Here is a 24,941-nt window from a genome sequence, read left to right on the forward strand (position 1 = left end):
TTTCTTTTCATAAACACAAATTATATATATATGCAATGAATTAACTTTAACTTTCATATTGAATTAAACATACCTTGACTGAAATATTGATCTAGGTAGAAAATATAACTGTCCAATATGCACTTACTGATTCTTTAAGCAATTCAAATATGAAGGAAGAACACTACAACTTTCTAACATACACATATCGTATTTGTAACTATGTGTATAATGCTATTGAGGGTAAACTGAAAATGTTGATATTATCATCTGGAGATATCATATTAAGTTTCTTTCCACTGAAGTTATTTATAATTTCGTTGTATATGTCATTCTCTTTCATTTGTTCAAAACGAACTCTTAATTTCTATCAGATACATATTTTTTAAATAAAAAGCAACATCTCTTACAAATATAATGTACATTATATCTTTAAATATTAGGAAATAATACAGTGTGTACCAATAGTTGATTTATTATTTACAGAAATTTATCGAACTTACCTAAATGTGATGATAAAATTCAACACTTCACTGAAAATATATTTTGCTAAATTACTTCCAACGAAAACAATCGAAGTCTTTGGATAATTTTCTTGAAGGTATTACCGGGATTTAACATATAACAAAATTATAAATTGAAGAAACATATACTCTGTAGTTAACAAGCAGATCATTGTACGTTGCAGTCAATATAATACTCTTTGTAACTCGTAAACGAAGCTACAACAGTGGATGGAAAATTATATTCGATCATAAACTTCTCGATTTCTCTTCAACAAGATTACACCAAATTTAAAAGCTGTAAGATGGTTTTACAACATGTATTTTGTAGGTGGTGCAAAACATAGAAAATAGATATATTTGGACGGGTGAAACCTACAGTGGCATGGCTTATATTTTCTTGTCTAACTACCACCAATTTTCTAATAAATCTAAAAGCTGTTTCCTTTAACACTGGAACTTTCACTGACATTTATTGAAATCCGCCATCTTTCGGAATGAAATTCTGACTTACTTCACATTTTTTGATAACAGATTGACTAACCTAGGTGTGAGTTTTGTGTCTTTTTTCGACAAAGTTATTTACATCACTGCAACTTTCATCCCGTCCATTTAACAACTAATACATACATAAATAATTATAACAATAAAGAAAAAGCAAAGGGAATGAAGAGAACATACAATAATATAGAAATAAACAGGTTTGCAAAGAATAATAGGTTCTAGGTTCTATATTGATTTTCATCAGACTAGGTAACCCTAGAAATAAAGATTGATATAGGATATATGTTTCCTTTTTTAAATCACATTTTGAACTATTATGAGAACGTAAATAGACAGAATAATTATTGTACTTCCAAAATACAACAAGGAAAAATTACATTAAAACAAAGTTCCAGAGGAGTAAATCCTTTTCCTCAGTAGAAGAAGCAGAAGATTACCACGATACTCCATTTATATTCAGGTGCAAACTTGAACAGTGTTTATATTGTTAGTAAAAGCGCTCAATGTTTAATGGTTGTAGCATGCACTTGTTTACATAATAAAGCAGGTAGAATTTACATATAAGTAACTTAACAAGACTGAATGATCACATAATATCTCATGGATGTCCAAGGTTATCTAAAACATTTTTGAGACATCACAAATGTACTATATGATGTACGGTTATAAAAGTGTACTTTTTTGTTTGCATTCAGAATCAGTAGCTTGAATGACTTGAATGAAAGAAACCGAACAACTGTTAAGGAACAATACCAATCCAATAAGACTGCAAGAAGATTAGCTTTGAGCAAACCTATCTAAACTGAGTCACAACTATTTCTTTTTATTGCTCGTATATAGGATAAGTGATCATGACATTTTTACTATAGACATATTTCATAAAATAATTCCATTATTTACAAACTTGTTGCGAAACAATTACTACTATCTAGATATCGTACTCAAGACTGTCGTAAATCTAGGACTAAACATTTATTATCAGACTATTGTAAAATAACATAAATCCCGGACTCACTCTAAATTCGAAGATTTAAGGTTGCAAACACGAAACTTTGTAAGTATCAAACGATCTAGCGTTACTAGAGCTAAATGAAATTGTATCTTTGTACTCACTATATTAAACGTATAATTAGATTAGAAAATAATACTGAGTACTTGCATATCATAGCGACTAATACGTGCCTCTTTTTCAATCATTACTCACATTATCTTTAAGCTGATTTCCAATTCTTGACAAAATAAATTGCTCAAACTATAACACTCATTGGTTACGTTACTGCAATCCAAGGAAAACTACAACACAATATAAGAAAGTTTGAAACAATACTTGAATTTTGTACCGAAAAGAGGAAAAACTGTTAGTATTCACACTTATTTTTATTATACAACTTTATAATGCTTTAACAACTTTATTATGAAACTTTTTATAACGAAAATGAGTATGCTTTCTCCAAAATGTTTTATTTTTAGATAGTAACTAATTCTTAAACAGTGATGCAATAAAGTCTCTTTTTTTTTTTTTTCAAGAACATAATTTCCAAGACTTCTTTACACTAATATTATTCTAAATAACATAATCAAACTACAGGAGATGCTTCCCCCATAACAAATGAAAGGAGAAGTAAGTTTGAACAATCAATCATGAGTCAAAAATATATCTCGTATGTTATTTGAAGGAAATACGATTGGGCATATTGAGTTTGTATCTTTATCCGTTTATTTAATTGTGGGTATCTTTTTATATTTGTCAATTATCCATTTATCGATTTGAGTTTGGAATTTGAGTAATGGGGTAATTTCGTTTTGCAAGACTACATTTAAAAGACCTATCAAGACCCAGGGTGTCCCAAAGTATGTAGCCTACGTGATGTTAAAACTTAACAACTTTTTTTAATTTTTTTTTTGTTTGTTTGAAAACTAGAAACTTAGAAGTTTTGATATCTTCTTTTGATTTCGTTTCTGATTTGAAAAGATTGAAGATACGGAGAGGTTCAAGATTCAACAAAGAATCGCAATTGTGGAATTTTATTTTAAAAACAACGATCAATTATTGCGACTCAATTGAAGAATGTTATATTTAAGGAAATAACGGAAAAAGAAATCCTCCATAAATTAGATGTCAATCCTGATTGTAGAATAAATTTCTTAAAAAAATATATATATATTGATTTTTCAAATAACCGAGCTACTTTTGGGACATACGTAATTGCCAAATATTTACTCTGATATGTCAGTGAAGTAAAATATAATCACTAATATATATTAGTTATGCTCTGGGTCAGTTTGTGGGAGCTACTACCACTACTCGGCATGTAAAAGAACATTTTCTTTTTTCTTAACTTATCATACCGATAGAAGTCTTACAGATAATTTGTACAGAAAGGAATTTTTTAAGAGATTAATTTTCTTTGAAGATTGTTACTCCATAGTTTCTTTAACCAGTAAGTTCGGAAATGAGTTTACCAAATTGAAGCAGAATTTTAGCCATTATTCAAACAGTTACATTCTTACTAAGCAGTGATGAACTAACTTAAATTTCACCCAGAGGAAATAAATACTTATTTTTTTCACCCTAGATTATCTACTTCAAATGTTTACAATTTACTCTGGTGAAGGGAAACTCCATTGGTTTCCCATCTAAATTTCTCTCTGTTTCTACGCCAAAAGAAATATATTTAAATTGGTCCATCACTTTCAAAAAGCTACTGACAAATAGGTATTAGTATTCAATTTTGATGATAGCTGTATGTTAGTGATCGAATGTACCACATACGTATGAATCATATTTGATACTTACTTCAATTATGCCTAAAATAATATTGCAAATACTTTAATAATGAAATGTTCCATTCACTCTTTGCTTTCCATTGATCTCTAATTGCAATCACGTACTTTTCTTCTATAATAACCATAATAATTTTCAATTATCAAACATGAATTACAATAATGTTAGTTTAAATCAGCTTAATGTGTTTATACTTATACAGCTTAATAATAACTATAGCTTGTTACAAGATTAGGTCAACCTCTGTATAAATAATAATTATACTTAAATAAATAACTCAAATATTAATTACATAATAGAATATTCAGTACTTGAGCTTCAGTCGAGTTAGTTTGTATATTTTTTGTTAAGGATTTATACTAGTTTTTTAAGCTCTAATGCTACAAAAACATACGAACGTTTTTTTTCGTAAACATACATAATCAAGCCTTTGTGTCATGCACCATACACACACACTTACAATGGACACGAAACCTCATTGAGGTACCAATCACATTCTGCAAGCTGCAGATACATAAAAAAGGGGGGATATATATATATATATATATATATATATTTATTATTAAGTATTAGGAGGAGAAGGGGGGAATATACTCATAGGATTCAAATAGGTCCAAATATTCTTTGTCCTCTTGTATAGAACAAACTAATGGCCATGACCGAGAGGAGAAAGACCACGAGACCGACGAACGACGTGATGAATCGACACCAACAGCGGCGACGTTTTCCTGCTCGCATTTTCTTGATCAACTGCTCAGCCTTCTGGACATCCAGAGTGAAGTCTGGTCGATCAGTCAGCGTCTGAAACGAAACAAACAAGGATATTAAATACTGAAACATATAAATATGCTGTTAATATCAAATCATAATAATACTAAATATGTAGAGGCTTTTATACATATTGTTTGGTTCATACGGGATTCTCGCACCACGTTTAGTGATACGATCACACTAGACATGAGTGATGAATTGGATGGTATCAAATTTCTGGGTGGATATGAATTATGAACATCAGTATTGTTCTGATTTTCTTGAGTAACATGTACAAGTATTCGTGAATCACTGAACAAAAATAACCTTTATGTAGTGAGCAGTGGTGGATCTAGCCCGGATCTGGGGGGGCCTAGACTCCCAGTTTTTAAGTGACAAAAATAATTTAAGATATTATTTATTTATTTATTTATTTATTTATTTATTTATTTTTGAAAGTGAAACATTAAACTCATGATATAACTATATCATAGTCTGGGTTCTGGCTGGCTCCCAGTTTTTATCTCCTAGATCCGCCACTGGTAGTGACATTTTAAAAAATCTTGTGAAACAAAAGAGTCAATTGAGACACAGTAATATATTCATGAACAACAATCAAAATGTTTCAAGCGGGGTTTGGTTGGATGGAGTTAGCATCCCTTTCAGCACTGAGACTATGTGAAACGTGGATCTACAGATTAATGTGGTATCCAAACCACAAAAACTCTCACCGGAAATCGAACCAGAATCTTCCGCGCCGAAGACACGTTCGCTAACCAAGGGAAAAGAACTTTCTTTAATATTCTTATGAGAATTATTGTAGTTATATCTCTATAGTTGAAATGCCATTGCTTCGCCTGCGAGCTTGTTGTCGCAAATTCATATTTACTGGAGTCTCCCACCCTCCTTCCGGGCAGAGTCACCCTTAAATCTTTTTACCCAAAGTAGAACTTACAATGAATCGTTTTCTTCCACTCGAAAATAACAGATTCACTCAGTTTTAGAAAGTTGTAAAACATCCTATGGAGAATGAATTTTCTTAGCGTCTCAAAATGGTAGATTAACCAATTTCGAGAAATCTTTAGGCAAACAATAGGGTTAAACACAAACGAATTTTTCACACACTTTGCTCCCTTATTACCTACTTCCCTGGAATCTAAGCAAGATGATAAGCAGCCTATAACCATTCTAAGATTTCAGTAAAGAGATTGGTGAAGGTTCCATCAAATCTACCTAATAGTATTTGGGTTAAATAAGCACATATATAACAACATATATATACCCTTTAAAGTTTTATATAATAGCATAGATATCTAGCAATCTTATAATACTTGACAGAATTAGTCAATAAATTGGCATCCCCCCCCCTTAATTTGATTTCACAACATTTGAAGAAAAACTCTGGTTTGGAGATATTTAATTCTGTTTACTTATACTTCAGTATTTCGCAAATAACATAAATCAGTTGAATTACTTTTTTGTGGGTATGTATAACTTTCTTTACAAACAATTACAGACGTTCTTTTCTTATATTTAAACACTACTTTAATTAATTATTTCGTAGTTACGTGGATCTTGAGTCAATGTGTTTGTATGATCTATCTATTAAAATGCTACAGTAGCAACAAAAGGCCCTAAGATTCAATTTACAACTTTGAATTTCAAACCTTTGATTTACGGTTATATGTGATTTCATGTTTAACGAAGACAAATGTTTTATATTATGTACTTTAAATAAATGATTTAAATAGACCTTTTTCATAAAGTTTGTTAAAATTTTGTGCAAAGCCTTTGTATTTTAATAAGCCTTTCCCAAAATCGTTGCAAATGAATTGTGCTGCCATCTTGGAGTTCTTTTAAACTATACGTTTGTGGACGTTTATATGTTTGTGGCCAATCCTTTCGACAATGAGATCTCGGAAACTACAGGCTCTAGAAAGATGACGTTTTCACTGATCGATTGCAAATTTTATGTAGATTGTCCAGTTCTAATTGAATATTTAAAAAAAAAAACATGGCCATTATTTTTTTATTACATTTTTACGGGTACACTGGAAGTGTTGAAATTAAAAAAAAACTAAAGCATCATATCCTTCGCATTATACATTCCAACACCACATAATTGTATACAGGGGTTGCATACGTCTCAGGCGTCTGCTTCATGGCCAAATAATACTAAAAAAGGAAGGATAATATTTCTCCACTCTAAGTTGAATCTTCATTGATTGGACTGTATTGCTTAATGAACACCATATATCACTGACATTATAATTGTGTGTGTAATGTATTTGCTTATTACATACTTCATGCAACAAGAAAGAAAACATTGATCATACATGAATTAAAAACTCCAACCGGAAGTAGGCTCAAATCTTGCAAACAGTGCGAGATATTGAAAAAGTAATAAAAAATCTCCCTTTACAGTATCTGTTGCCAATTTTTATCAAAACGTCTTTTAGTTGTGTCTGTAAACGGACATGTACAGATGTGAGGAATAACAAAGAGATTCAAGCTCATATGTGAATGATCGCTGTGTGGAGAGCGCAGGTTCAATTTAGTCTATCTATTAAAATGCTACAATCGCAACAAAGGCCGCTGAGCTCCAACCTATAAATTTGGATTTCAAACCTATGATTTACGGTTATTTGTGATTTTACGTTATAGCAAAGACAAGTATTTTAAAGTATGCATACTTTAAATAAATTGTTTAAAGAGGTATTTTTCATAAAGTTTATCCCTGTAAATTATTGTTCAAAGCCTTTCCATTTTAATAAATCTCCTCCAAAATAAAGGCAAATGAATTGTGCTGCCTTCTTTGGCTTTTTTAAAACTATACGTTTGTGGGCGTTTATATGTTTGTGGTCAATCCTTTCGACAGCGAGATCTCAGAAACTAAAGGCTCTAAAAAGATGACGTTTTTACTGATCGATTGTAAATTTTGCGTAGATTGTCCAGGTTTAATTGAATATTTAAAAAAAAAAAACATGGCTATTATTTCTTTATTACATTTTTACGGGTACACTGGAAGTGTTGAAATTAGAAAAAAAATAAAGCATCATATCCTACCCATTATACATTCCAACACCACATAATTGTATATAGCGGTTGTATATCTCTCAGGCGTGTTTCAAGGCCAATGATTATGAAAACCGAAGGATAACAATTTCTCCAGTCGAAGTTAAATCTTTATTGTTTGGAGTGTTTTGCCCAATGAACACCATATATCACTGACATTATAATTGATTGTATGTGTAATGTATTCGCTTATTTTGAAATATATAAAACGATAATCATGCCTGTTGTTCTTTATGGTTGCGGAACATGATCGGTTACTCGAAAGGAAGAACATAGAATGAAAGTATTTGAGAACAAGATCCTGAGACGAATATTCGGACCCAAGAGAAACGGAAATAGGGAATGGCAGAAACTTCTTAACGAGGAACTTCATAATTTATACTGTTTATCCAACATTGTTAGGGTCATCAAATCTAGGAGGCTCAGGTGGGCAGGTCATGTAGCCAGGATGGAAGAAAGAAGGAACGCTTTCAAAATTTTAACTGGAAGACCAGCCGGAAAATGACCATTAGGAAGATCTTAGCGCAGATTGGAGGATAATATTAAGATGGATCTCGCAGAAATAGGAATACAAAGTAAAAACTGGATCAAATTGCCTAAGGATATATGTCAGTGGAGAGTTTTTGTGAACGCGGCATTGAACCTCCGGGTTTCATAGACCATAGAATTAGTTAGTTTATGTATTTCCTTATTACATATTGCATGTAAGAAGAAAGGAAACACCAATCATATATGAATTAAGAACTCCAACCGGAAGTAGACTCAAATCTTGCAAACGGTACGAGATATTGAAAAAGTAATCGAAAAAAATCTTCCCCTTACGGTATATCTTGCAGATGTTTATCAAGACGTCTTTCACTTGTGTCTGCAAAGGGACATGTACAGATGTGAGGAATAACAAGGAGATTCATGCTCATATGTGAATGATGCACTGTGTAGAGAGCGCAGGTTCAGCTAGTCTATATATTAAAATACTAGGTTTATATGTTTGTCTCCAATCCTTTCGACAATGAGATCTCGAAAACCACACGTACTAAAAACGTGCCATTTTCACTGGTCGATTCCAAATGTTGTGAAGACTGTTTAGTTCTCATTCAACTTGTCAAAAACCGTGTCGTTATTGTTCTATTCAACATTTTAGGGGCCGTTTTGAGCCCATAAGATTAACATTGTTGCAGGCCGAAACTACGGTGTTAGGCAACCAGTAGACAAGTTACGTATGGCGGGTTGATGGACATTGCAGGCACTTTGCTTAAATCAGAATGGCGAAACGTACTGCATGTTGGCAACTTCAAAGGCCTCAAGAGACGCAAGAGGCGTACTCGGACGGATATGGATTTATTAGAAAAAATATTTCCATTTGATATCGTGTTACTTATACAAATTTGCTACAAACTCACTCCAATACCTATACATAGAAATTCACTTCCTTTGTGGGTCTCCTATCCTTTACTTATGTGAATAAGGAGACATGCACAGTGGGAAGGAGATTCACGGTCATAATAGAACGATGTGCTGAGTAGACAGCGCAGGTTCAACTAGTGTTATTTTTTTTTTTTAAAACAAAGAAAAAATCAATACTTCCAAAGTACTCTTTAAAAATGTAATAAAGAAATAACTGTCATTTTTTAAATATCCAATTAGAACTTAACAATCTGCACAAAACTTGCAATCAATCAGTGAAAACGGTATCTTTCTAGAGCTTCCGGTTGAAGTATCATCGTAAAAAGAACTGGCCACAAACATATAAACTTTTCTTGACTACAAACATATAAACCTATCTGTAGATACCAGTATTTTGGGCTTATGAAGTTTCTTTTGGAAATATGGCGCAATAGTACTATGTAAACAAAAAATGTTAATACAGTTGTACCGTTGGAAGCTTCAAGAGGATATTGCAGTTATAACCTAATATTATTAATCGAAATCAATATAAAAGTTTAATATTAATAATAATAATCGTTATTTATAAATTCCTCTCCAGAGATTGAAACAATTATGGAAAGATAGAAGAGCAAAAAAGGAGGTACTGCTAAATTTGTGTGTTATTGCTAGTGATCTTCTTTCCCAAATGTAAGATGTGAGGGTCTTGCATTTCGAAATCTTATTTAGATGCTTTACTTCCAGGTGCAATATCATGTCAAAATATAGAAGATATCTATTTACTGAATTCTAACCTGTCGCCACTAATATGTCATATAGTCCATACTGGATTGGTTTGCATCATTGATAATTTAAAATACACCTAAAATGGGAAAGCTGAGTTTTCGACCGATCGGATATTTTATCACTGAATGTCTACTACCAAATGTAACATCAAAAGAGAGCTCTCCTGTTTTCCAGGAAAGTAAATGATAAAAGTACTTTCTTTCTTTCTTCAAAAGTAGTTTACTTCGGTAATAAATTATGATCATAAATGTATTGCATTTTGCAATATAATATTTTGTTCGCATCACATTTCCATGATGTGTCGCAAACTGCGGTACGATTCCTCTTTAAAAAGTATTATGAAAAAATGTTCTTCACTGATTGTAACAAATCTTTACAGCTAGTACTGGCCCATGGACGCTCGAGGGCGGGGGCAGGGTGGGGCCCGTTCCTACTCCTGGCTCACGAAAATATATTAAATTTCTTAAGATTTTCTTAATACAAATTTAAAAAATACCAAACGTAAGTTAATATAGCAATCATGGATTTGAGCCCCCCTAGGAAATTTTCTTCGGGCGCCCATGTACTGGCCTAATTACAGTATTAGAATGTGTCATTGTTAGGAATATAAGTATCGCCATAAGAACAGAAGCAATAACAGATATCATCTGTTAATTGACCGTCTATTTTTTCCTATTATATTACATTAAAAAAAAAAACAATACTTTATACCAGGAAAAAACTTACAATTAAAATAGCTAGGAACGACATGTACTACTTTAGAGTCATAACACCGAATTATCGAAAATTAAGCATGGGAATTGAACTTCAAGCATGTCATGTTGTTCAGTTTGGTCATTTATTAACTGATATATGTTATCATGTTTAGAAATTATTTCAGTTAAACAGAAATTAAAGTGTAAGAATTAAATAATAATTTTGGGCTAGCCTATATCTCATTAATTATACGAGTACTTGCTGGTGTCATAATGAAGAGCTTAATGAGAATATATTTCAGTATCATTTTCACCCCAACAAGTTGTGTTGTTCTCATTCAGCATCAATTGTTAGGTTTACAAACAAATCCGTTTTTCTCAGAAACTACGCATGAGATTTTACACTCATCATTTTGTTCAACCTACTGACATGTATCGATTGCTATGTTTCATGTTTGGATTTTTTTTTTCGTTAAACGCTAATAGTATTGTAAACCTTCCAGCTAGACTTACACGCTGCTTTTACTCAACATTTAAACGTGTTCAATGTTAATTTGAGATTATTCTACATATTTCCTCCTAATTGTTGTTCTAAATAGTGATTTGGTGCTCAACAATTCGGTAAGAAATTCTCTCTGTTTAGAAAAATATTTTATATATCTATTAAGCAAATCTGGGTATATCGCTATATCAAGTTTGATCAAGATTGTATGAACCATGTATATCTCGCATTGAAATTCCCCCCCCCCTCCTCCCCCAATTGAACGAAGGACTAAAGTTAATTTTTCGTATTTTGACATTCCAACATTTTCTAACTACATTGCGTTTCACGTTTTAGTTTCTATACTCGCCGTTAGATGGCGCAAAATGCTGTTTCGAATGATAATCATGAAGTGTATTTTGTTTCCATCTGGTGTTCGTTTTAAGCATCATGAGAATCCGTCTTCTTGCTTTAAACGTAAAAAACTTTTTTTTTTCTCACTGCTCCTACTCAATGAAAAATGATGAGACCAACAACGAATAGGGTAACACTTTCAATAACCTTGGAGGTAACTGATGAGAAAACTCTCAAATCTTAATACAAAATTAATTATGTCTTTCAAACAATAATGAAAAGTCTTTCTACGAATAGTTGGAGTCAGTGGCGTATTTACGATTTTGTTTCGGGGAGGGGGTTTTTGCTAACTTTCGGGGGGGGGGGGAATTAGCCTGAAAATGTGAAAATTCTGCAAGATATTTCATATACTTTACTATAGTAACATTTCGGGGGGCTTAAGCCCGGAAGCCCCCCTAAATACGCCATTGGTTGGAGTAAATTTATTCTCGAAGAACTTGAAAAGTGCATAATATGGAGGAAACAATGGGAATTCGGTTTTTAACGTATTCACTGAACGATTTTTTTTAAATTGATTAACTGAAATTTTACATAATGTTTTGTTAACTAAACGTTTTCTTACGCGTTTACATATTTCTATGTTAGCTTTCGAGATTTACTTGCATGTCAACGTTTATTAAACCATTGGGTGATTAATTAAAAACGGATACGAACAGAATTTCTTTTAGTAATTTACAATACTGTTGCTGCCTGTATAGACCTAATCATATACACTGCATACTGTATAATGAATTACGTTTTGATCACACAAATTACTACTATTAAAATATATAGCTTGTGATATTTCAATGTATATGTGTGCGAAGAGTAAAACAATTTGTACAAATTCTGATCTGCAACACTACACTGACTTATTATTGGTGCTGTATAATTCTTGATTGATTAGCATCCTCGCTTTTAGTGTATGTAACATGGTTTAAAATCAAGATTGAACCAGCAACAGACCTAACAGCAAAAAAAATTTTGGCTAATGTAAGGTAATCATTGGACGGTTGGCAAATCATTGGGTCGAAACACCAAACGTTCTCCTACTTAGAACCTTCAATATAATCGACTATAGTAATAATAATAAGTAAACCCAATGCTGGGAATTCAATGTACTTTGGTTTAAACCTTTGGAGCTTCTTAATTTGCATGGAAGGCTCAACGTTGAGAAGTTGTTTGTTAAATCACATAGAATATTCCACACATTATTCTTGACAAATTGTTGGTAACTCATTATTGACAACGCTTGAATTGAAATTCCCTCCTACTCGTCAACCATTTTTTACAATGAGGAGGCTTGAACATGGAAAGTTCTAATTTTGTGCGCGCTCTAAAAATTCTATTGAAAAGTATTAAACAGATTAAATCATTAACAGATCAGCTACCAACTCAATAATTTCTAGTTTTCTAGTCTGCAGTCTTCTCTTAAATGAAATACATTTCAACAGTTTCAACACCCCGAATCGGAATTGAAATCACATACACTCTTCAACTGTTGGACAGATCACAAATAACATTTCAACATCTATAGATCAAAAAAGCAGAATTTCAAAATTTGAAAGAGAGAGGTGGCAGTCATCAGATCTTCAAGGAATGTACGCTCATGTCCAAAATGATTGTCGCATATCTATAACTGTCTTCTTGTAACAATATAAGTTGATAATGATTTTGCAGGGTACGTTTAATATTGATAGTATGTGTATAATCGGGAAATGTATATCTGTGGTAAATTTCATAGGAAAAGAATTATAAACACGAAAGTTAGAGTGAGTAAAACAAAATGTTGCTAAATGGACATAAAAATTTTATTTTCGTTTTATTGCTCTTATTTACTGCTCTTTTGACATAAAATTTGCCACATACATGTCTTTGCCGATTATACACATACTAACATTATAAGAAATAACGGGTGAATTTATTATCAAATTATATTCCTACAACAATATATTTATAGACATGCGACATTAATTTTGGACATGAGTGTACATAATCGTCGACCGACATGTAATACCTGTTTCAACTTCGCAAGACAAGAAGACAGGAAATCTAGTGCCATGTTTCTAAATCTTTCTGAAGTGTTCCCACTTCTTAAGCCCAGTCGTAAAAATTCTCCAAAACACAATGGACAAAATACCCGATTGGTTAGACGTCCTTCTTACGCACGAGAGAGTAAACTTCTGTTTGTTGAGATCGTAGTTACTAAAGTATTCAATATGCACAAATACTTTAACTCTGATACGATATCATTATTAGGAAATATTTATAAAACAGACTGGCTGTAATGATCATTTGTTTGAATTGGGATTGGAGATTAGTGTCCCTTTCATCACCGAGGCTATATGAGACGTGAACTTACAGCTTAACGTAGATTCCAAAGCACATGAGCTTCCACCGGGAAATGAGTCCAGATCTCCTACACCGAAGGCCTGTATGCCAACCGTATAGCCACAAAGAGCTTTTATACTTCTAAATACCATAGTGGTATCAAATTTCATCAATTGATTAAACCTTAAGCTTTGTTTTCTTTCTTGTACATATAACGTCGGTTGTTGAACCGATTGAAAGTAGTTGGTAAGTGAGCAATGAATAAGGTGGCGAACAAACTCACAATCAACAATGTCGCAACCCAAGACCCATGCAGACACTAAGCCTTTGTCTTGCTTGCATTAGTCTCCATCAAGAAATGTAATCCGCATAAACACAATGGTCTGCAGATAGCAATCAGCAGCAGAAGGTAGCAGTCAGTTCAGTTAGGTTGTTACAGAGGAAAAAAGAAACGGAAGAAAATGTGTTTAGTCATTGAACACAATAGCAATGTTGAAAGAGGTTTTCAATCTCTTATTTACTTAAGAATTACCTTGTTTTAACAACACTGTTAAGTATGCGAAATCAATCTCAAAAACACGTTTCGTACAATATGCGAAACAATAAAATAAAATGAAAGAAAAACTGATTAATGGATTGGCTCTCAACTTTAAATAGGACAAAAGAATGATCAAAATAACAGAAGTTTCAACATGTTAACGTTCTTGAATCGTACTAGGCAAACAAACAACACAGTCAACACTGTTAAGTTATTTATTGAAAAGTTTACATGTGTTATTTCTACTATTATGAATATTTAAGTAGTCTATTTATTAAAAGTAACTTCAGAAACTTTACGACTATCAATATGAACTACAAGTTTTACTTTTTTTTTCTTCTGTAATTTGTAAACGGCTGCAACAAAGATTAAAATGTTTTAGGAGTTTTTAATGGGACAAAACTTTCTTGATATTGATTATGCAATATTTACAAAATATTAATTTCTTTTCCTTTGTTTCTTGGAATTTAATGCCCAGTTTTAAGATTGAGGTCATATGAGTTGTAAACGTAAATAGTTATGAAAGATATAATCCAGATGGTATGGATCCACAGTGTGGCTAACTTCCGTAATGAACTTTGAGCGAAACTCTCTCCCACTAATGAATCATTCTTTTTGGATTATTTGAAGACAACTAAATAAGTAGATATTGTAGATACAGAGTAATTAAAAACATTTATATGTTAAAGAGGGGAAAAGAAATTGGCCAACATAATTCATTTCGTTGCTTAATCTAACTAGTAACGAAATGAAGGGTAAGTAGGTTGGAACTTGCCTGTCGGCAGGACACTCAGATATACGTAGATAAATATGGACAAAATCGTTGGATTAAAAAAAAAAATATTTTCGTCAATTAGTTAATTACTTATTTTCAGATGTTGACTACAATGAAGAATCACCTAAATTTAGTTCCAATCTCTAAAATCTTTGATTTCATTGTATTCATAAACACACACAATTAATTATTATTTTTTTTAACAAAGTAAGTTCATAAAAGTTTAAACCCTTTGATACTTTGTATTCGGTTACGTTCGTCATTACAATTCTGAAGTTCTACGACACATATTAGCAAATAAATAAATAAATAAATAAAATAAAATAAATATGAATGCACACGAAAATTAAATGCACACTAATCAAAATGGGAGGCTCAGACAATACCTTTTTGGGTGCTTATCAAGAGCTTTGAAACGAGTTTATGTGTATTGCAACTGGTAATTATTCAATTACTAACAAGTAGTATGTGCGTCACAGTAAGGAGTATATGCGTCACAGTTAGGAGTATTGCGTCACTGTTAGGAGAAAACAAACAATAAATATAATCTGTAAGTCAACACTACATATGTATATATTTAATATACTGTACATAAATAAATAAACACAAAAAAAAATCATTTTGCTCGATCTTCTCGATAACTAGATGTGAGTATTTACCCTCAAAGCATGCCATTTTGTTTAGCTCAATGTGATTTATTCACTGATATATGCATCAATTTTGGACAATATTGTTGCTAAGCAGAAGCTAAAGTTTTAATAGTTAATTACAATTTTATACTATATCATATTAACCATACTGTCGTCTTGTTCAGTGTCATAATGAAAAACTTGATATAAAAAACTTCAGTATCACTTTCATGTTATAGATGGAGTAGTTATCGTACAATATCAAGTTTTAGGTTTATTAAAATTTGTTTTTGTCAATTTTCTCAAAACATTACGCATACGAGTATACTTTCTCGCGTTAATTTTATATTGCTCAATGAGACCTTCCGATTAGTAATGTCTAGAGTTACCATAATTTCTAGATAGCAACCTTGGACATTTTTTTGGAAAGAGGTAGGGCGAAGGGTTGAAAATAAAAAAAGGTTAACTTTGAATTTTAAAAAGTTTTTACTTATTTTCTTTACTGAAAATATATTTCTTACAATTACCTTAATTATTTTCTAAATTATTATTTCATTATTAAAGATTTACTTTTTTGATGAAAGTAATTTTCCGAGGAACACGTTATCACTTGATTTTTTCATAAAAGTCTACACAAGACAGCCTTGCAAGTCAATCGCTTGACCAAACAGGGAGAAATTTTCCGGCCTTCCATTGACTAACCCGTCCCGGACGTTAGTTAATCCTGGACAACTTGCTGGACACATTCTTGAATCCCGGATGTATGGTAAGCCTATATATGTCTCTTACTTACCTTACCATACAGCTCTACAGCTCTGGGTGGGCTTTGGCTTCATTCACCAGGCGCCTCCATTCTTCTCTATTCTTTGCTTTTCCTTTCCAGTTCTTAACTTTCAATATTCTCAAATCCTTGTTTACATTCTCGTACCATCTTTGCTTTGGTCTACCTCTTCTTCTCGTGGAGAATATCTTTTCATGTAGTATCTTCTTTGCTAGTCGTCCTTCTTCCATTCTTTCTACGCAGGGGCGCCGGAACCGGGGGGGCAAGGGGGGCAGTTGCCCCTCCTGAAATTTTCACAGGGGGCAAGATACTCGTTTTGCCCCCTCACTTTCAGACTGTAAGAACATCACACAACACTGATTATAAGAACTAAAGTTTGCTTTTTATGTTAATGTGAAAAAATTCTCTATTCCAGATTCATCTTTCTTTTTGAAACAAGGGCCCGGCGCTTTTTCTGCCCCCATGTTAGACAAAGAGTTAGGAAAAAGAATTGAAAATTCTCCTTATTTCCATTGGTGTACATTTTCAAAACACTGTAAATTCTTAAAAATTGTTGTTTAAGTAATCTTAAGTCTGCAATATGAAACGAGTCGTCGAGCGAGATTTTAAAGTTTGAAAAATATAACAGTTTAAATGAGTAACAGGCAGGGGCGGATCAAGGACCGACTTCTGGGGGGGGGGCGATGGGTTGTCATACTGCTACTTTTAAGGGCTCCAAACTTTGGGATGGGTTTTATTTATATATACAAAATAAGAAAGCTTCCTCTTCTGGGGGGCAATCGCCCCGATCGCCCCTGGTAACAGGATATTTAGGACCTAAATGCATTTTCCATAAAGTTAAATTAATGTTCTTACAAACAATATGCAGAGTGCAGTAAGTTTTATAGTGAGTAGGAAAAATGTATAAGGTAGGATTAATAATTCAAAGCACATGAAAAATGCGAACTCTATTGTCGTTCCCTTTCATTACCATTTTTTTTTCGGAGTGAGAAACATTAATATATGGCTACTTTAAGTTGTTTTCAAACACACACACACACACACACACACACACACATGGATATAAAACATTTTCCACCGTTTCGTTTTTCAACGTGGGAAGGGTGGGACATTACGTATCTCACTGATATTTTTACGTGGGACCTATATTTCCTAGTGGTAGTGACATGAATGATCATCTTGTATTTTTAATTATGATACGTATATTGGCAGAAAAACAATTGGATAGTATTTATGATTACAAATATTTTACATTTCGGCATCCTTTTCCAAATGACAGTACATGCAACCACTGCTTTATCACTAGCACATTGGTCCTCACTTTCATTGTTCACGCTCACTTCCACTACTGCCTATTTGATAATGTTCATAAGAATTCTGTGAACCATTAGCAGGCTTCTCTTTACTAGTGGAACATCGATTCATAGCAATAATATGCGGTAAATTGCCACGGGTCCTCTGAGAATTTATCGTGGGACACATATGTCCCAGTGGTAGTGAAAGGGTTAAGATATGAGTGCAGAAACAAAACACCTGTTTCAAGTCTCCATTCAGACCAAGTTCGTAAACAACAAGAACAAGCAAGACAGTCGCTACTTGTAATAATCAGTAGTCTTAGATATTTAGCTCGCAGTGGTCAAGCAATCAGTGGACATTTGCATAGTACGGATAATTTGATGTCACTGCTGGCTGAAAGAAAAATGGATGTGCATGTTCTCAATCAATGGATTAATCGACGGTATAACTGGCTTAGTGCTGATTGAAAGAATGAAATTCTAAAGATTATGGGATATGCAGTATAGAGAGACTTGGTAGCAGAAGTTAAAGAGTCTCCATTTTATGCAATCATAGCCGACTCCACGACAAAGAAAGAACAGTTGTCTCTGTGTAGGCTGTATTGACTCTGATTCATCAAACCCAACAAAATATTTATGGGAATGATCACCCTATATGGCACAAAATTCGGAAACAGAATTCATGATCAAAGATATTCTAACGAAACATAACCTGAATGCAGAAAATATACGCGAATAGTGTCATGATGGTGCAGCTATTATGTCAGGACGGGTGAATAGTGTGCAGAAGATAATTTCGGCTCAACATCCGAAAGCTGTATGCATTCATTGCAATAATCATGCATTAGATCTTCCATTGCAGGAAGTAGCACGAAAATGCGAATCTTTGTGTGATGTATGGGCCATAGTGAAAGACGTTTGAAACACCAACCTGGATTCTGCAAAACGATAGACAACATACGCCGACATTGTTCTTGAACCCTGTAAAACTATCAACGAAAGTAATCCTAAACATTTGCTGCCAGTTTGTCCTACTCGCTGGTGTGTTAGGCGAAAATCTCTAATCAGATTTCAATCTACTACACAAACGAATTCAAATCACGTTGGAAAAGACTCATTAATAATACAAGTGGTCCAAATGATGATCAAAAAGTAATTCTAAAAGGGTATTTGAAAAGAATGAACAAATTCGGAATGATATTTTTTCTGATACTCAGTATAAGCGTTTTTGTACCTTGCGGACAACTGGCGAAAGTGCTTCAAAATTCTGAAGCTTCTGCTTCTGGAGCTAAAAAAGCAGCAGCAATTCTATCTAGAGGATACTCTGAGAAACTTACGACCGGACAGTGCATATGAAAACATCTATAAGGAAGCAAAGGAAAATGCAGACAGACTACACTTAAAATTGCCCACTTCATCAAAATCAAACAGAACACCAATTAGGTTGGAGCAGACTGATAATCCTTCTATAGCAGCTACCCTAGAACCTGTATTAGATCTTCCAAAAATGTACTTCGAAATCATTGACTATTTGTTGAATGAAGTGCAGCGTCGTTTCAATCAGCCAGGCCTCAAACAACTCATAAAAGTCTAGAATATACTTTGTGAAGGAGCTATATGTGCTGGTGGACCTCTCTTAAGAGATTATTTGAAGCCGGAATTGGGAGTTCACGCGTCGGATTTTAACCTGGATATATTATGGGCTCAGCTCAGGCTGGTTCCACCTACTTTAATGACGACTGAGTCGCTGACGACCACCAGAATATTAAAACTATTAGCGCTGAAGCCTCAACTGTTCGCAGCCTTCTCGACCAAGTTGTTCGTCTAGGGACTTTCGTTCTCACTTCTTGAGCATTTGCGAAAGATCATTCAGCTATTTGCGTCGTCTAAAGACATATTTGAGGACGTCCATGACGCAGCAAAGATTGACTCATCTGCTGTTGTTGTATATGTGTAGCGACCAGACTTAGATTTAAACACCATTGCAAGAAAATTCAAATCAAAGACAAGCGAAAGAAAAGATACTTTTGGTCAATTTTGAAAAGAAATAAATGTAGAATTACATAAGTGAAAATGTTATGCGTTATATAACCAATTATTTAAATTACAAAATAGCACTTAAAATTCAATATAAACTTGAATTATTCCTTATTAATTGTGTCGTACTTTATTAGTGTGAAGTGAAGTAAATATAACGAGATTAGGAAGAGAGGTGAATGTAATAACAAACTGGATATACTGAAGTAAGTGTTGTAAAAAATACATATAACTCTGGATAATTAGTGTAATTGAATTTTCTATATACATTTTATGAAATCCTTAGTGAAAAATCCATTTTTCCATTTCTGGTACGAAGCCAAGTAGGTAGAAAAATATATTTTCTTATTTTTTACTTGATTATGTAGCCTGTTTTATAATGTTCGAGTTACTTTCTACTACAAAGTGCTACAAAGTTTGTAGTTCTAAATAGCAATTTCTAATACTACAATGTACTGCAACACTAGAACTGGAGTTTTAAAAATATAATTTTAATTTCCTCGTTTCCAAGTCATTTAAGTAGCTTTAAGATTCTTTAATAGTGTCTGTATGACCACGTCCAATACAATTAAAAATATGTACCAGTATATAAAATGGTAAAAATTGTACTTACAAATAGTCATTGTGAGCAGTAGAAATTTTACAATTTTATATATTTTTAACTCTGATTTCAGTGATTGAAAATTTCTGTACCAGACCAAAATCCAGCACAAAACTGACACGGGATTAATTAATCTAAAGATGTAAACTAAGATGCCTTTTATCGATGGTAATTTCACTCTCACAAAACTGTTTACAGCTTCATTATATTTGGTCTAGGAATTAATTCGTGCGGGTGGACAAGAGATGGCGCAACGAACGGAGCGTCCCACAGTTCCGTGTATCCACACATGTGTTGCAAACCCCTGTCATCGCGTATCGTTCGTAGTATAGGGCAGTGGATTAAAGCGTCAAAAACACCAGTTTGTAGTTAAGTGAACATGGCGCAATTTGTGCCTGATAAAGTGTTTTTGCGGGGTGTCCTACTGCATTACTTTAACATGCAGAAAAGTGCGACTGAAAGTCATCGTATTTTGGTGGAAGTGTATGGTGACCATGCTCTAGCTGAGCGAACGTGTCAGAAGTGGTTTGCACGGTTTAGAAGTGGTGATTTCGGCTTGGCAGACCAAGAGCGAGCTGGACAGCCAAAAAAATTTCAAGACGAAGAATTGACAGCATTGCTCGAGCAGGATTCGTGTCAAACGCAGGAACAACTTGCAGCAGCATTAGGCGTTGATCAAACAACAGTCTCCAAACGCTTGAAAGCCATGGGAATGATTCAAAAGATGTCACATTGGGTTCCACATGAATTGAAAGACAGAGACGTTGAAAGACGAAAAACCATTTGCGAATTGCTGCTTCAACGACAGAGCAGAAAGGGGTTTCTGCATCGAATTATTACGGGTGATGAGAAGTGGATCCATTACGAGAACCCTAAACGAAAAAAGGCCTGGGTGAAACCAGGTCCATCACAACCAAAACGAGATATTCACTGTGCAAAGGTTATGCTGTGCATATGGTGGGATATGAAAGGTGTGGTGTACTATGAGCTGCTGCAACCGGGTGAAACTATGAATGGAGAACGTTATCGACGACAATTAATGCGTTTGAAGCAAGCTCTGGCCAGAACACGACCAGAATGGGAGAACAGACATGATAAACTTATTGTTCAACATGATAACGCTCGCCCACATGTCGCAAAACCGGTCAAAACCTATTTAGAAAATGTCGGATGGGAAGTTTTACCCCACCCGCCGTATTCACCAGACGTTGCTCCTTCGGACTACTACTTGTTCGATTGCATGAACAACGATTTGATTGGACAGCGGTTTACTTCTTCAGAAGATATCGAAACATGGGTCTCTGACTGGATCGCTTCCAAGAATGAGGACTTCTTTCGCCACGGAATCCATACATTGCCTGACAGATGGGCGAAAGTGGTGGCTAGCGATGGACAATATTTTTCTTAAGGTATTTATGTATTTTGTGTTTGTACTACAGCTTCAATATGTGCGTACCAACCGCACGAATTAATTCCTAGACCAAATATTATTATTATTATTATTATTATTATTATTATTATTATTATTATTATTATTACCAATCAAATCAAATTATTGTTACATTACAAACATATATTAGTAATATATTACCTATGTTACATTCCGGTGTCTATTTTCAAGACAGCAGTTTGCCCTCCCAGCTGAAAAATACTTCCGACGCCACTGTTTCTACGTGTCCCGCCCATCGCAGTCGTTGCGCTTTTATAAACCATACAATATCTTCTCCTCTTAGGATGTCTTCTGTTTCGTTGTTGGTTCTGCTTCTCCATTCGTTATTCTCTCTGATTGGCCCGAAAATCTTTCTAATTATTTTCCTTTCGAATATTCGTAGTTTTTCTTCGTTTTCTTTGGATAACGTCCATACTTCTGCGCTGTAAGTGACTATCGGTCTAATTGTCGTTTTGTAAATCTTCATCTTGGTTTGCCTGCCAATGCTTTTGTTTTTGATTATTTGTGCATTAGCATAATACGCCTTGTTTCCTGCTAGAATTCTTTCTTTGATTGTCGTTGTCATGTTGTTCCTGTTATCTATTGTCATTCCTAAATATCTAAATCTGTCTACCTCTTCAAATGTTTTGTTTCCTATTACAAACCTTCCGTTTCTTCTCTTATTTTTATCTGATGTTATGTGCATGTATTTTGTTTTTTCAATGTTTACTTGCAGCCCCAGTGGATTCGTTAGTTCTTCTAGTTCGTTGTAGAGCTTCCTGAGTTCGTATTCCGTTCTCGTCAAGATGGCGATGTCATCTGCATAGGCGCATATTTGGCTGGTTTTATTGATAATTGTGCCTCTTTTATCTATTTCTCGTATTGCAATATGTAAGGCTATTATGAATAAAGTTGTCGACAGCCCGTCTCCCTGTTTTACTCCCTTTTTGTACTCGAATTCTATATATGTCTCATCTTTGAATATTTTTCTCGTTAAACATTAATAGTATTATACAATTTGATTAACGAGCAGTTAATTAATTAATTATTCGATTAATTATTTACGGAAAATGAAAACCACCAAGTGCATAAAATAAATTATATAATATACTCGTATCATTTCTTGGTAGTTACCGTGAGAAGCCGAAAAAATTCTTTGTTCTTTTGCAATTTGATCCAGTTAACACCAAAAATTCGTGAAGTTGAAGCCGGGTGAAGTTTAAACACAACTTCAGACTTACTAGCCTATGATGTCCAGATACAGAAACACAATAAGCAAGGTAAGAAAGCGAATGGCAATGGATTAATGACAGTAGAATAAACGGGTGACACCCAAAAGAACACAAACTCAGTGTTTTTCCATCATAAATTATTTTATAGCTGAGCAACGAATAGATCTCCGGACCTTTGTTAACCTATTACAGAAAGCGTATCATAATCTCTTTACGTCTTGGACATTGTGCCGTGATGTGACCGTACTTCTAACAACAACTCTTAGAACGGAACAAATCCTGATGCATGCTTGTAGATATCGTGACCAATTTAAGTTTTCCAGAGAAAAAGAAATAAACTAAAACATATTTCTTTATGGATTTAGCCTTGATTGTACTAGAACACACGCCCTCGTAGTTCGAGTTCTGTAGGGAAAAAAGTTACCTTACCTACTGATTATACACTTTCTAACAATAAAAGGTTTAATTTGTCCTTAACGATGTTTTAATTTAACGACGAACTTATACACTAATCTATTGTAATTGGTTCTTTTGGAATTTAACGTCACTTTTCAGCATCCAGGCTGCCATGAGACATGGTTAACATGGGGTGCAAACTATATAAGCTTGACCGTGAATCGAACCCGAGTCTCCCGTAGCGAAAGCAGTAAAACATTTTTTTCTTTTAGCCACGAGGAAATCTTTATATCGTTTCATCATCAAATGTATTCTCTAATCAGAAATAAGCCACTTGCCACAAATAGAAACGTTTCTATACTCTACGGTCTTCAACTAACAGTGATATCCATAGCCGGGATTTAGGACGCATGTTGTGTCCATCAGATTGTTTGAGGAGACATATTTTTTCATTGAAAATGGTACAATCTAAGTGGAGAATGGTAAATTTCGTGGAGAGAAGGTAAATTTCGGAGAGAAAATAGTAAATTTCGGGGAGAAGGATAGATAAATTTGAGTAGAAGAATGATACATTTCGGGAGACACGGGTAAATTTCGGGGAGGAAATATTAAATTTCAGGTAGAGAATAATAGTTTAATGTTAAAATAATATTATTATTATGGTAAATTTCGGAGAGAAAATGGTAAATTTTAAGGGAGAATGGTAAATTTGAGGGGAAGAATGGTAAATTTCTGGGGAAAGGGTAAATTTCGGTGGAGAAGAGAAAATTTCGGCAAGAGAATGGTAAATTTCGAGGGGAGTGTAAATTCTGGGAGAGAATAGTAAATTACGAGTAAGAAGGTTAAATTTGAGAAGAAGGATAAATTTCAGGGACAGAATATTACATTACTTTCTAGGAGAAGGTAAATTTCGGAGAGAAAATTGTAAATTTTGAGGGAGAAGGAAAAGAATGGTAAATTTCGGGAGATAAAGATAAATTTCGGGGACAGAATAGTAATTTCGGGGCAGAATAGTAATTTCGGGAAGAGAAAGGTAAATTTCGAGGGGAGTGTAAATTCCAAATAAGTGAGAGTTAAATTTCGAGGGAGAAGGTTAAATTTGAGGAGAAGAATGGTAAATTTCGGAAGACAAGGGTAAATTTCTAGGAGAAAATGGTAGATTTCAGGGTAAAAGGGTAAATTTCGGGGAGAGAATGGTAAATTTCGGGGACACAATGATAAAATTCGGAGGAGAAGGATAAATTTCGGGGAGACAATGGTAAATTTGAGAGGAAGAATGATAAATTTGCAGGGTAGGGCATGCCCAAGCTCATTGGGTAGATGGGCATCTCTGTCAACTAACCTCCTCTTGCAGTAAAAATTATCCGCTTTAAACTTTTCACTGACTACAGTAGTTTTTGTTGCATCCCCAGTTTTACTTCCACCATCTGTCACGTCCCTCATAATTCTTCTTAGCGTCTTAATTAGTTTTTTTTCTCTTTCTCTATTTATTTTCAATATTACTCACATGCCCCAATCTGTAACAATTACTCACCGATTTTCCATTCTTCCCAGCTAATTTGA

The 24,941-nt window shown here is 33.9% G+C and overlaps 1 protein-coding gene across 1 annotated transcript in view; it reads right to left on the reverse strand.

Annotated features, from left to right (window-relative positions):
- Nucleotides 1-2,415: 2,415 nt before the first annotated feature.
- Nucleotides 2,416-24,941, reverse strand: part of LOC145678092 (uncharacterized) — a gene marked incomplete in the record, with an annotated part of 443,224 nt that continues 420,698 nt past the window's right edge. The window contains 1 exon segment of the mRNA XM_081748227.1: nucleotides 2,416-4,572. Coding sequence (XP_081604353.1) covers nucleotides 4,375-4,572 — 198 coding nt within the window.

This window comes from Thermobia domestica, chromosome 2 (genome assembly GCF_964235325.1).
Source record: "Thermobia domestica chromosome 2, izTheDome1.hap1.1, whole genome shotgun sequence".
NCBI classification, from domain to species: domain Eukaryota; kingdom Metazoa; phylum Arthropoda; class Insecta; order Zygentoma; family Lepismatidae; genus Thermobia; species Thermobia domestica.